We start from the raw sequence: 13,103 nt of genomic DNA on the forward strand, positions 1-13,103 counted from the left end.
TTATTCCCTTAAAATCCGTTTCCTCCTCTCTTCTTCTTCTTCTTCTTCTTCTTCTTCTTCTTCTTCTTCTTCTTCTTCTTCTTCTTCTTCTTCTTCTTCACCCTCTGTTATCTCTCTCATTCCCTCTTACACGCTATCTCTCGGTTCAAAGGATACTTGCAACTCATCTCATCTCGGCTATTCTTGAAATAGTGAGCGTGTTCGAACATCAACGAAGCCCCCTGCAACCCTTCTTGACTTCTTCAATCTCTGTTCTCTCTCCTACGTACTGATATCGCTCTCTCTCAGTTTCCTCGAATTAGAGAGAGATTTCGAACATCAACGAAGCCCCCTGCTGGTTCTCGCGCACACTGGTTCGATCACCCTAAAGTATGAAACCTAAAACTTACTTTCCTCTTCTCTTCTCTCTTCATTCTTTTTTAAACCCTAGATATTTTCTTATTCACTCTCTAACCAGAAGCTTCGTACACGCTCTCCCTCTTCATTGGTTATCTCGAATTACTGAGTGATTTCGAACATCAACGAAGCCCCTGCAACTGATCTCGCACACTTACTGGATTGATGACCCGAAGGTATGAGAAGAAAGGGCCTTCCTTGTTAATTACCTTTTTTTTTTCTTTTCTTTTTTTTCGTGTAGCAAAGGAGCAAAGGAGCAGAGGAGCTCTGGTCTTGTTTTTTTCCCCTGCAATCAATTCTCCCTTTACAAGGTGAGAGGAACAGAGTACTGGCAAATAGGAATTAAGACATTAAGCAAAAAAAAAAAAAAAAAAAAAAGAGACATTCATAATTTTTGTATATAAAGGACCAATCAAATGCTCCTTCTTTTTCTTGATAAAAAAACAAAAAAAACAAAAAAACAAAAAATGGGGTCAAGAATCAAGATAGAGGATGAAGCAATGAAGTTTCTTAAAAATTGAAAGTCAATGCACTAAGAGCACTAATAACTCATAATATCTCCTAAGTTAGGTGTTTTAAGACATTTGTGGCCCACTAAAAGCAAGGCTAACATGGGTGGAAGACATTATATTATGCTATTCCATGAAGGAGACCATATATGGAAGCTTCTTATATTGTTTGTTTATTTTTTTTTTCTGAAGATCTCTTGTATTGTTTGTTTGTTGAATCCATCCAAGTATCGAAGGTTTATACAAATAAGTTTATGAGTTGCAAGGCCAATTAGGAGGTAAAGCAGGTGATCAGGAAATGAGGATGTGGGAAGGGAGGAAGGAAGGAAAGGAAGGTAGATGATGAGTTTGGTCAAGTGAATGGATAGTGGAGATGGTGGAGGTGGAGGTGGAGGTAGAGGTGGAGGAGGGTGTCTCCTCTCTCCACTCTCCACTCTCCACTTGCTGTAAATTAAATGACCGAAACTTTGAAATCTATTCATTTCGATTATTTTCTTATGGATATTGCATTTTACAGAGAAATGGATGCACAACAACGGATGTGTAGCTGTGGAGAGGTGATGGTCATCCAAACTTCTCAAACGGCGCGGAATCCTGGATGAAGATTTTACAGATGTCCGGTAGGCGGAAAACATCCTGGATGTTTTATTTGGTTGGACCCAGTATCGAGGAATTATACTGAGACTGTAGACACAGGAACATGTTATTCAACAGAAAGTGTTAATAGGAACACACGGGTCATCTCAGCTATTCGTCAACCCTCCTATAGTCCACAAGTGCGGAAACAAATACTAGTGGACCAGTCGTTGCTCAACCATTATTATGGTTTAACCATCTTCCTATGTATTTGGGTGTTAATTCTCTCGTGCTATGTCTTTTATGTAACGGCCTTGTAAATAGTACTAAAGTCTATTTCATATTATGTATGGAGTAAATACAAGATCAAGACTTTATGTAAGATTTCATAATTTTTTTTTCCTTTTCGGATGATTATTAACTTTTGTTTGTTAATGAAAAGCCTTCCCATAAGCACTTTGAATTTGCTGCTTGTCTCTAAAGATGATAACTCATTCCCAATTAATTGTATCTGAATATTTTTCTGGACTAGGTAGGCTTGTTATGCATTAGCCTTTTTTCATTTCAAATTCTCCCTCAATATGCAGAGCCTTCATGGATTACTGTGTACATGGGTGGGACAACCTCCCAAGGAAACTACTCATGTACTTCAACAATGTGGCCTACCCACTTGAATCCTACTTTCATACAGTCCTCTGCAAATCCCCTAAATTTCAAAACACTAGTGCAAACAATGATCTGAGGTTCATTGAATGGAACAACCCTTTAGACATGGAAACAAATTTTCTCAATCTGTCTCATTATAAAAGAATGGTACTAAGTGGGTCAATCTTTGCAAGACCATTTCAAGAAGGCAATCTGGTGCTTCAGAAAGTGGATGAAATCATACTGAAACGCCGGCCAGATGGATTTGTCCCTAGAAAGTGGTGTTTGGACACAGGAATGAATCAGACAATGGAGATTTCAAATTCAGATATAAATGAGGAAGAACCCTCTTCAATCCGGGGAGGCATTAATGTTGTCAAGCCAGGGCCTTATGGACTGAAGCTCAGAGCTATTTTGTCTAAACTTGCTGATGAAGGAAAGATAAGAAACATCAATGTATGAAAGGTGTTCAACTCGAATTAGTCGTAAAGATGAAGAAGAGAAGAATTTAACACAGCAATGAATTCAGAAGGCAAAGAATAGATGCCTAGTGAATTTGAGGCTGAAATTTCACATCAATCTTCCACCCAGCCAAATGAATGGCCATTGTTGTAATACCTTTGTATCATGTAGAAAGATGAGTAGTTTTTGTATTTAAACAAAAAAACTATAGTCTCTCATCTCATTGAGCCGGCCTCTAGAACTTGACGATTTTATTTAATTTTCCATTGGTGGCCTCCGGACATTGCCACCATTATTCTGTCCATTCCCATTCCTATTTTCCCCTCTGAAGAGAAAATCATTTGGTTTGCTAACTCGAATGGTTGCTTCTCGGTTGCATCGGCTTATAGCATTGTGGCCAATGGCTTGAGAACCACTCAAAATTCCCATTGGCTTAAGATTTGGAAACTCCCAATTGCTCCAAATGTACAACATTTGATCTGGAAAATCATGCACAACAAACTCCCTCTCCCTGACCTCGATCTTGAACCAAATATGCTTCAATCTTGACCATTACTGCCCTCTTAGTGCGTCCTAACTTCAGAACTCATATCATCTCTTTCTGTATTGCCCTTTTTCACAGCATGTGTGGAGCAAGATGGGTGAGCATATTCCCATTCAGAACCATCAGAGTATTATAAACTTCATTTCATCTTGCTCCCTCTGCCCAAGGAGAAATAGGGATTCTACCATCAAAATTATTGTCTATTGCTTTGTTCTCTGGAACATGTGGGCAGGTTACTGGGCATGGGTTTTCAGCCAAGAACCTTTTATCCCCAAGCCAAGTCACTTGAACCAATCCAACATGTTCAAAGAAGCTTAAAATCAGCAGACATTACTTGTGTCCACTGAACACCATATGCCATGTCTAGCAAGCTTCAGCCAAATATATTAAAGCTATATACTGTCTACTCTCACCAATTGGAGAGAGAATTCTTCTTTCTCCCTCTCTCTCTCTCTCTCTCTCTGCCTCATGCCAAATTAAAAAATTTATAAAGGACATAGTTGGTAAACATCTTTATGAGAACATCACCTCTTTTCACCTATCAAGACTCATCAGAAATTGGAAAACCCAGAAATATGACAAAGAGTTCATTAAACAGAGATGAAGCAAACAAGCTACTGAATCAAGTGTAGAACCATAAAAATTGAAGGGACTATGAAAGAAATATGAAAGAATTTAATCATTTACAAAATTAATTCAAATTTGAACTCAATATAGGAATTTAATCATCGACAGAACCAGAAACATAAACATAAACTTCAGATTCAAGAAATCAAAGAAGTGAAGTAGTTAATTAGTACTAGGATATTAGAAATCACAGGGAAGAAGAAGTAGATGATCTGACCTGTTAACAAATGGAAGAAAAAACTCAATCCAAAAAAAGTCTCAATTCATCAGAAAGCATAATATTACAACCCAGAATTCAGTACCCAAAATCTGCAATCATTTGAATCAACCAGAAATTCAAGAAAATCAACTCAGAAAAAGCAATGTCCATCACTGTATTTAACATGGTGTGCAGAGAACAAGTATACCAGTATAGCCATGCACAGAGGAACTAAAACTGGTTCTATGGAAAGCTGAAGGCAATTATTTGGAGCCAAGAAGACAGATCAATAAAAATTAATTTGGAGCCCACGGTTTGAAGAATATAAGATTCTAGAAAATCTGGAATTCTTGGACAGCAGATGTTAGAAAATGCAGTAAAGAATGCACAGACTCTATCAAAGATACTCACCTATTGAGCAGTAAAACATTATTCATATCAATACCTCTTTTCACCATGCACAGACTCCATCAAAAATTGGAGAAAATACAACCCAAAATGAACAGTAAAACCTATTCTGCTAGTAGAGAACAAATAAGCGTCAGAAGTCCCATTTTTTAACATAACCAGACTGCCCATCTGGTTTTACAAAACTAATTCAAATCTGAACTCAATCACAACCCAAAAAAATAACATCAAACCTACATTCGTCAAAAACGCAAGATAAACATTAACAGTTTTTTAAAAGTGCGTTGTTTCGAAAGTGTTTTGTCCAAAGTCTTGGTGGATTCGAACCACCATAACCTGGGCATTAGCCCAGATGCTCTACCATTTTGAGCTAAAGACTCCTTACCTACAAAAAAAATTTGTTAGTACATTATAGACTAATCCATCAATAAAAATATGCTTAATATCCTGGATGTATTGGCAATCACAAAAAAGAAAAAAAAAAGTTAGTTCCTCATTAACTGAATGTATTTAATAGCAAATAAATAATGTTCCTCATCAACTGAATGTATTTAATAGCAAATAAATAAATCTTCATCTAGTGATTGATGAACTGCAGATGCTTGTGATTGATGAACTGCAGATGCTTGAGATGACATATGGGAAATAGACTCCTGCAGGGAACATTGAAAATTAGGGCAATCCAGATTCATATAAGAAAATGAAAAATGCAGCAAACAACATAACTAACTAAAAGTATTTACCATAAGTGACATGTAACCGGGATAAATGTTATCAAACAGTTGCATATTGTATGAGGCAGGAGTTGGTTGTTGTTCTTGTAGTTGTTGACTATTACTTGGCCCTCCACTCTTTTTTTTTTTGCCTTGCTTTTCGACCCAACTCTTTAGCCTTCTTCCACCCTTACTTTTCTCTTTATGTTTGAAACGTATCCCATCATACACGTCAGTTGAGAAATCAGGCAATATTGGCATATCAGGGCAATCGGCTGGGTTGATTCTAATATTACCAACCTTCAATCTTAATTCATTAGCAGCATCTTTCATCAATTCGTAACCCTCAAATGTGTTAGCAGCTTCTGATGCTATTTGAACAAATTCATGACAAATACGCCTATACCGCTGTGTACGGTCCAGGTTGACATCCTCTTCAATTTCTTTCCCCCTATTGTCATTAACTACCATAGTTCTTGCTCCCCGTGTCCATCTCTTCAAAATGTAGGAATCAGGAATACGCTTTATGTCGAGCACATCTAAAACTTTCAAACAATGGCAACAAAGAAGACCATCTGTTTCGAATTTCCTGCAAGCGCAACCTATAATTCCAGCAAGCGGGTTACAACATACTTGATATTCACCTTCTACATCAACAATCCCAACTGAAAATCAGGAAATCTATCAGTTCGGTCTCTGATGCAACAAACAGTCATCCAATTATATTCCTCTTGAAATAACGCATAAATTGTAGGAGTGTAAAGTTCCCCAGCTTGTTTCTGGACAATTGACATTGAATTTGCAAGTCGTGGCAACTTGTTTCTTGATTCAAATTCAGCTTTTAATTCATTGCCACGCTTCTGGTTAAGAACTCTCTCGAAGTGCTTAAAAAATTGCACAACATCCAAAGTTGACTTCAAATAATCCTTCAAATCACTATTCAAACTCTCACTGAGTTGTGTACTTCGAATACCTAATGTGAATGTGTTTTTCATGTAGCACTTCGCCCATTTATTTCTAAGTGTATACATGCGCCTCAACCATGCATTATCCATAACACCATTTTCACTAAGCAATTTAGACCATGCTCTGTCGAATTGTTCTTCCTCATCGTATTGGTATATGCATTTCTTTATATCTTTAAGAAACCCGGAGCCATCTTTCATCATATTACCCAAATGCTTAATGCCATTCTGCATTAAGTGCCATGTACACAACCCATGCCACGTCTGAGGCCACATGTCTGTTAATGCTATAGTCATAGCAGCATCTTGGTCCGTGAAGATAGTTATAGGCTTCTTTCCACCATGTGCCTCAGCAAATACCTCAAACAACCACTTGAAAGATTCCACTGTCTCATCATATAAAAGTGTGGCCCCGAATACAGTGCATCCTCTATGATGATTAAATCCAGCAAACACCCCAAGCGGCCTACACTGTCTGTTGGTGCGAAATGTAGTGTCGAAGCTGACTACATCTCCAAAGTGTGCATAATCAATGATCATCTTTGGATCAGCCCAAAATATATTAGTTATTTGTTCTTCACTATCCAGCTGAACTGAGTATGTGAAAGATGGATTGTTCCTAGTTTGAGTAACAAAGTAATTCAACAAACTACCTGCTTCACCATATGATAAGGAACTCATTCTTTTAGTACGGAGGTAGTTCCTAACATCTTGGGTCGTACAACTCAAGTTCTCGATCCCACCAGCCTGCCTACCCATCAACTCAATTGTGAATCTAGGTCTAATGCCCGAGTCATCAGCCAAATCAATTTCATACATATGTATGTCTGACATATGCCTCTGTGAACGCATCATATGAACTGTTGAATCAGTATGGAGATCATGATTATGTTCCTCCACAAATTCACGACACATATATTTTCCATCCCCACCCAAACATATGGCCATCTGTGCTTTGCAACTTGTTCTTGTCTCAGCTCGGGGGTTAGTAACATTGTTGTCTCGCTTGTCTGGTTGCCGAGACCCAGCTTTTGAACAGACAAACCGCCTTGACGTAATAGTCATCTTGTCTTTCTTGCTTTTATTCACAGTGTGTCTCCTAATACTAAACCCCATTGCCCGTCCGTAACTGTTGTAAAAATCATATGCTTCCTGTTCTGAATTGAATAACATACCAACCTGAGGTTCCCTCGCATCATTCAAACAAGCATTCTCCATACTAGACAAAACAAATAAAAACAATGATACCTTAGATACTACTACATTATTGGATGTAATAGACCCTAGTTCTTAGAATATGGATCTTATAGCCAGTCAAAGAAGAAGAATGAAGGTTACATTAGTTAGAAAAGAAAGTAGCTGAAAAACTTAACTTGTAATGGTTCACCCAAACATATTTTTAGAGATATAGTTTGTTTATCTGAATTTGACCAATACATAATGAAAATGTTTTATAAGATGATATATGTATATTTTACTGTTTGTAAACATAAGATGATATACAGAGCTCTGTCCCCTTATTTTTGGAGCTTCACTCTATGATAACGGAGGTAATTTTTTGTTTCAAAGAGGTTAATGATCTAGTGGGATGGTTTAAAATTTGGCTTATACACCCTAAGCAAGAAAATGAACTTACTTCGACGAGAACACAAAACAAACAAGAAAATAACAGAAGTAAAATGAGATTTAAGAACACATACATCATCTAAATTAGCACCAGTAGCTCAATCTAAGGATGATCCTTGAAGAATTCACGTTGTGAATTATAGACTGATAATCAGAATGATCCACAATCTTACAAAGACGAAGATTGCAAGCTAGAAGCAATGCATCACGAATCACCTCAGCCTCCATTGAAGAGGCAACAAATTTCAAGCTAAATTTACCCTTAGCAGCAAAGAAGTTTCCTTTGAACCATCATGGAGGAAAAATCTACTTTTTTTTTGGTGGTGGGGTGGGGTGGGGTAGAAAATGAGGTGTCTACACTTTGGAGCTTTAATTGGTGAAATGATTTTCAAAATTGATTCCGATGATGAAGACAAATGTTTGTCATTTAAAAACAAAATAGGAAATACTAAATGGTGATGCGAGAACAGCACAAATCAACCACTTATTCCACCATTGCCAAGGGAGCATCACATTTTACCTCTTGAAAACAGAAAATGAAATTTCTGCCAAAAAAAAAAAAGTTGAAAATGTAAAACTCAAGGATAGGAATCCATGATCAAATAAAAACTAACAGCACCCATAAATCTAATAGAAAGAAGAACTTAGGTACATGTTATCTATAAAGTCATGAAACAACAACGATTCTTAAACATACCTGAGCAGACCGCGACCTTCGTTCACAAAGAAACCCACTCCTACTCCTTCGGTCGCAGAGAGAGGGTTGTGAGAAGGGAGAGAGAGACCCTTATCGTAGAGATTGTAACCTGTTGCCTCGAATTAGTGAGAGGGGTGAGAGATATCTGCAGAGAATCTTTCAAGCTTGCAATGAGCGAGCTTCGTGAGTAGTACGAAACCTTCGCAGAGCAAACACGTGAGCTTCATGAGCAGATTTTGCTACCTAGGGTTTTCTCCTCCCAGAGCTCCTTTCAGATTCAAACCCAATGAGAGCGTCGGACAGAGAGACTAAGGGGGAGATTCATTCGTGAGCTTCAACCAACGGTAGTTTTCACTTGTGAGCAAGAGAGATGCAGCGAGAGGGTTGCGAGAGAGAGATGCACATCAACGAGGGAAACCCAGCTTTTACATGTTCTGAAATTCAAATTTCAAAACTTATTCTAAACCTTACTGTTTGGGTGAACCGGTTCGAGTCATCCACACTTGTAAACCGGATGAACAACCCTCAACCAACCTTCTTAATCTTGATCGTTGGTGATGGACTGTCCACGTGTCACGTTCTGCACCTAGCAAAACATGGAAAAACAGAGATTAGAACAACAGAGGATTTTTATCCAAGTGACTCCAACCTTGTAAGAGCATTGATTGTAGTTGGTATCTCCACCAGATATTTACAATGATGAAGGCACAATGTCTCTAAATCTGTCAGATTTGACAGCGTTGGGAATGATTTCATTTTGCATATGAAAGCATCCAAATATTTCAAACTTGAAGGAAGCTCTGGGAGATTATGAAGGATAGAAACCCTTCCTTCCAGGGTACGACAAATTGCACCACTTAAAGTTTTGAGGTTTCTCAAATGACATATTGAACTAAGTAACTGTATTTTAGAAAAGTCAATGTATAGCTCTGTTAAGGCCTCCAAGGAGCCCAATGTTTCTGGCAATTGGCAGATGTTTGTACCTCTAATGTCAAGTGTTTTGAGAGAACTCAACTGCCAAATGCTGGTTGGGAGATACTTTAACCTCTTGCAGCCCTTCAAGTTCAATATGATTAAACTCTTAAGATGGCCAATGGATGAGCCAATTGTAGTTGAACAGTATTCAAGAATCAATACCTCCAAATGAAGATTTGCTGATAAGTCAGGAGGTTGGGATAGTTTATCACACCAACTCAGGTTTAGAACTTCTAGAGTTTCTGCCACCTGAGCATTAAGGCATAACGAAACGGAAACTTTTCAGCTATTAATCAATGTTTAAAAGTAATAGATTGATCGCAGACCATGATATGTTTTCAACCCATCCAGCTTTTTGTCATCACACTATGACAGATCAAGAACACACAATTTACTTAGATTCGTTGGTGTAAATTTTGTAGGGCATCTTTTCCAACTAAGCCATTTTAGTTCTGAAAAAGAATGCACACATTTTCCAGCAACCTTGACATAATCAACCTGAAGTAACCTTAGTTTAATCATTGCAGCAAAACTTTTAGAACTTATCATACATTCCCTATCTTCAGGGGAGTACTTGAACATAGTATAGAGTCCTTCAACTTTCCTAGTTCCCTGCAAAACAATGAACCTTAAATATGGAAGATTATGATGATGAACTAAAACTAACATTCAAAAAGTTGTTGGTCAGCTTTAATGCATGTATAGATTCATGTTATAATGGACCCATAGCCCATCTACCTCAGTGGTTAACTTTTGACCCAAAATGAAAAAGTGCACAATAATAGAAAAGTGCATTGACATTGTAAAAAATTATAAAAATGCCACCAACAACTAATATAATACAATAAAGTATTACACAATTTGTGTACTACTTCAATCATTTTTTTTTATCCAAATTAGACTCTTATAAGTTTAAAACTTGGTTGGTGATGTGGGTATTGGATCCTTTGTTACCTTAAATTTTAATGATTGATTTCTTTGGCTGAAAATATATAGCTAACTTATCCTTGAAAGCATCTCTAATGACTAGAAAACCAAATTGAAATGTATAGATCATTTAATGAGGACCAACTGTTGGAGTACTCAATGCTTTCAATGCCTCCTCATGTGACAACAACCTACTACGCTCCTCAAGCTTCTTATAGCTGCCTTGATGAATAATTTCTCTTCCGAGATCTTGGAGCTGATCATGCATCATTAATTCGTTCTTTTCACCAACCTTAACCAATGACTTTAGGTGAAGATTTTCAATTCCTGCTTCAGGGAAAAAGTCACAGCCATGCCAGATGTAACATGCAACATTCTTATCCATTCCAATAAAAAAACAAGCAATATCTAGAAATATCTCTTTTTTCTCATAATTTAATCCATCATAACTTATTCTCAACTTCTGCTGCACATCTTCATGTGGAATATTTTTCAGCTTCTTCACCGTATCTTTCCATGCTGATTCTTCTTTTCCAAATAAAAATGAACCTATAACCTTAAGAGCCAAAGGAAGTCCTCTAGTAGTTTTTACTATCTCTTTTGAGACATTCAAATAATGTTCTAGAGGCTGGTCCATCTTGAAGGCATGCTTGTTGAAAAGTTGAAGAGAATGATCTAAATGCATTTCATTCGGCTCATAAGTTCCGTCTACTCCATGAACATCTAAGATATGCTTGTCCCTGGTGGTAATAATAATCCTGCTTCCAAAACCAAACCAATCACGCTTCCCGATTATTGCATTTAAATCAATATTTTGATCCACTTCATCAATAAGGACAATAAGAACCTTCTTATTGGATAGTCTTTGATTAATCATAGCAATTCCCTGATCAACACTAGAAATGTTTGGATTCTCTACATTCAAGATATTAATGACAAGTTGCCTCTGCAAATGGACAAGTCCCCTTTGCTGGAAAGTTTCGTGAGCATCTGCTATAAAACTCCATCCTTCAAAGCGATGATAGACTCTATTGTATACGCACCTAGCAATTGTTGTCTTATCAATGCCACCTAATCCATGGATTCCCACAATTTGTACATCATTAGAGCCAATGTTTAGTAACTCCTATTTATTTCTTCAACATGAGAATTGATTCCAACCAGGTTGTCAGAAACAGTCAAGGGGCTCTTTCTCGATTCATTCAATACTTTTAACACTGCATTTTGCTATTAAGATGAGGGAAACGTTGTACTTACCTATCAGCAATATTCTCCAGATCCCATCCTTTCAATTCACCCCACCTCTCTCGGAGCCTTCTTCCACCCTTCTATCTCCTCCTGCTCGAATTCCTTCTCATGGTCTTGAAAAGCCTTCCAATACTGACCAGTCTGGCTTCGGATGTCCGATGGTACTACATGGTAGAAAACGGGCATCACTTTTATCTGTCTTTGGTTCCCCTTTTTCCTTCACTCCACGATCTCGGCAAGTTCACGGAGGCACCATTTGCTGGAAGCATAGTTTTCTGAGAATATGGGAATCGCTATTTTGGACTGTTGGCGCCTGATTGATATTTTCTCCGATTCGGAGTTCTTCGTTATCTCTGAAGGAGTGGATTCCAATATCGAGGAGGGCATTGTAGAGGCGGTCAGTGAAGTTGGTGCGAGTGTCTTCACCTCTAAAGCTCAAGAACACCTCGTAATCCCACCCAGTACAGGGAAGCGACGAAGAAGATGAATCCCGTGTTGGATTTATGGGCTAAATTAATTATTCAGGTTGATTAAATGGGTGAGAGTCAAATTACATGAACCGGTTCAGTCCACTCTCAAGCTTAGGGATATGCTGGCTCAACCCATTGTGGTTTAGGGTTTTGAGTGCATGACAGTATTATAAATACTAGGTTTTGGGTCCCTACAACCATTATTCACTCTTCCCCACTTTACCACTAAAGTGAGAGAACCAAGGAGGTTTAAGGGCCTGTAGAAGATCCATAGCCAAGCCAAGAGAGCGAAAGTGGGAGTGACCAACATCAATCATCTTCAGCATACTAGGTGAAAGGTACAAATCGATCATCCATAATTTTATTAGATTCGTGTTCTTGTTTTTCCTGTGTGGTTTCCTCAATAGGGTTTCAAACTCAAACCCATAGGGAGCTCTAACAAGTGGTATCAGAGCAGACCACATGGGACAAGAATCGATTGAATTTTTCTTATACATGAGGATTTTAATTGTTACTTAAAACCTGATTTGATTAAAAATCATGAAAATCATAAAAATCGTAATTTTACCATCAGTTAAAGATCCTGTATGGGAAAACTTTCTTCACGAAAGTTGTATATCACGAGAATACGGTCGCGGAGGTATGCCGAAAGTCACCAGAAACCTCCGGACGCGCCGGCACGCGCCGCCGGAAATCGGCTGCCGGAGGAGAGAGAAAAAAAAATTTCAAAAAAAAAAAAAAAAAGAGTCATCGCCGGTTCAACTCGGAAACCCTACCGATTCGAACCGGCGACACAGTGGGTCAACTCATATGTACTATTTGACTCGGTCAAAGGTTGACCGGGTCGTTGACCAATTGACCCGAATTTGACCCGGAACTCATATGGCCGAACCGGTTGGTTTTGATTGATTTAAAAAAAAGAAAAACTCAAAGGCTTGTTTGGTTTTTGTTCATTTTGGGTTTTTATTTAAACTACTTTAAATTTCATTTAAAGGTTCGTTTTAAGGCCAAATTGAAATCTGTTTTTTGCGTTGGATTCCTTGTTTCGGGCCACATTTAATGATCTAATTTTTAATATAACATATTTGTTTGAAATTTTATGTTGTATTTGGTTTC

At 37.9% G+C, this 13,103-nt stretch overlaps 4 protein-coding genes and 1 long non-coding RNA gene across 5 annotated transcripts; 2 read left to right on the forward strand and 3 right to left on the reverse strand.

Annotated features, from left to right (window-relative positions):
- The first annotated feature begins 456 nt into the window (after nt 1-456).
- LOC122063992 lies at nt 457-1,863 on the forward strand. Its single transcript, XR_006135535.1, has 2 exons — nt 457-572; nt 1,423-1,863. It is a non-coding gene; the product is annotated as an uncharacterized LOC122063992 (long non-coding RNA).
- A 212-nt stretch (nt 1,864-2,075) lies between these two features.
- On the forward strand, nt 2,076-2,588 carry LOC122063987 (beta-glucuronosyltransferase GlcAT14A-like). Its single transcript, XM_042627681.1, has one exon. It carries the CDS (start codon nt 2,076-2,078, stop codon nt 2,586-2,588), a length of 513 nt encoding a protein of 170 aa, XP_042483615.1.
- A 2,329-nt stretch (nt 2,589-4,917) lies between these two features.
- On the reverse strand, nt 4,918-5,715 carry LOC122063988. Its single transcript, XM_042627683.1, has 2 exons — nt 5,110-5,715; nt 4,918-5,019 (listed from the first exon to the last, which is right to left on the reverse strand). Exons 1-2 carry the CDS (start codon nt 5,548-5,550, stop codon nt 4,918-4,920), a joined length of 543 nt encoding a protein of 180 aa, XP_042483617.1. The 5' UTR covers nt 5,551-5,715.
- An 11-nt stretch (nt 5,716-5,726) lies between these two features.
- LOC122063989 (protein FAR1-RELATED SEQUENCE 5-like) lies at nt 5,727-8,384 on the reverse strand. The gene is made up of 2 exons (XM_042627684.1): nt 8,368-8,384; nt 5,727-7,263 (listed from the first exon to the last, which is right to left on the reverse strand). Exon 2 carries the CDS (start codon nt 7,260-7,262, stop codon nt 5,727-5,729), a length of 1,536 nt encoding a protein of 511 aa, XP_042483618.1. The 5' UTR covers nt 7,263; nt 8,368-8,384.
- A 613-nt stretch (nt 8,385-8,997) lies between these two features.
- On the reverse strand, nt 8,998-11,703 carry LOC122063990 (disease resistance protein Roq1-like). Its single transcript, XM_042627685.1, has 4 exons — nt 11,572-11,703; nt 10,415-11,395; nt 9,826-9,954; nt 8,998-9,591 (listed from the first exon to the last, which is right to left on the reverse strand). The coding sequence occupies exons 1-4, from the start codon at nt 11,701-11,703 to the stop codon at nt 8,998-9,000; spliced, it is 1,836 nt and encodes a 611-aa protein (XP_042483619.1).
- Nucleotides 11,704-13,103: the final 1,400 nt, after the last annotated feature.

This window comes from Macadamia integrifolia, unplaced genomic scaffold (genome assembly GCF_013358625.1).
Source record: "Macadamia integrifolia cultivar HAES 741 unplaced genomic scaffold, SCU_Mint_v3 scaffold1509, whole genome shotgun sequence".
NCBI lineage: Eukaryota > Viridiplantae > Streptophyta > Magnoliopsida > Proteales > Proteaceae > Macadamia > Macadamia integrifolia.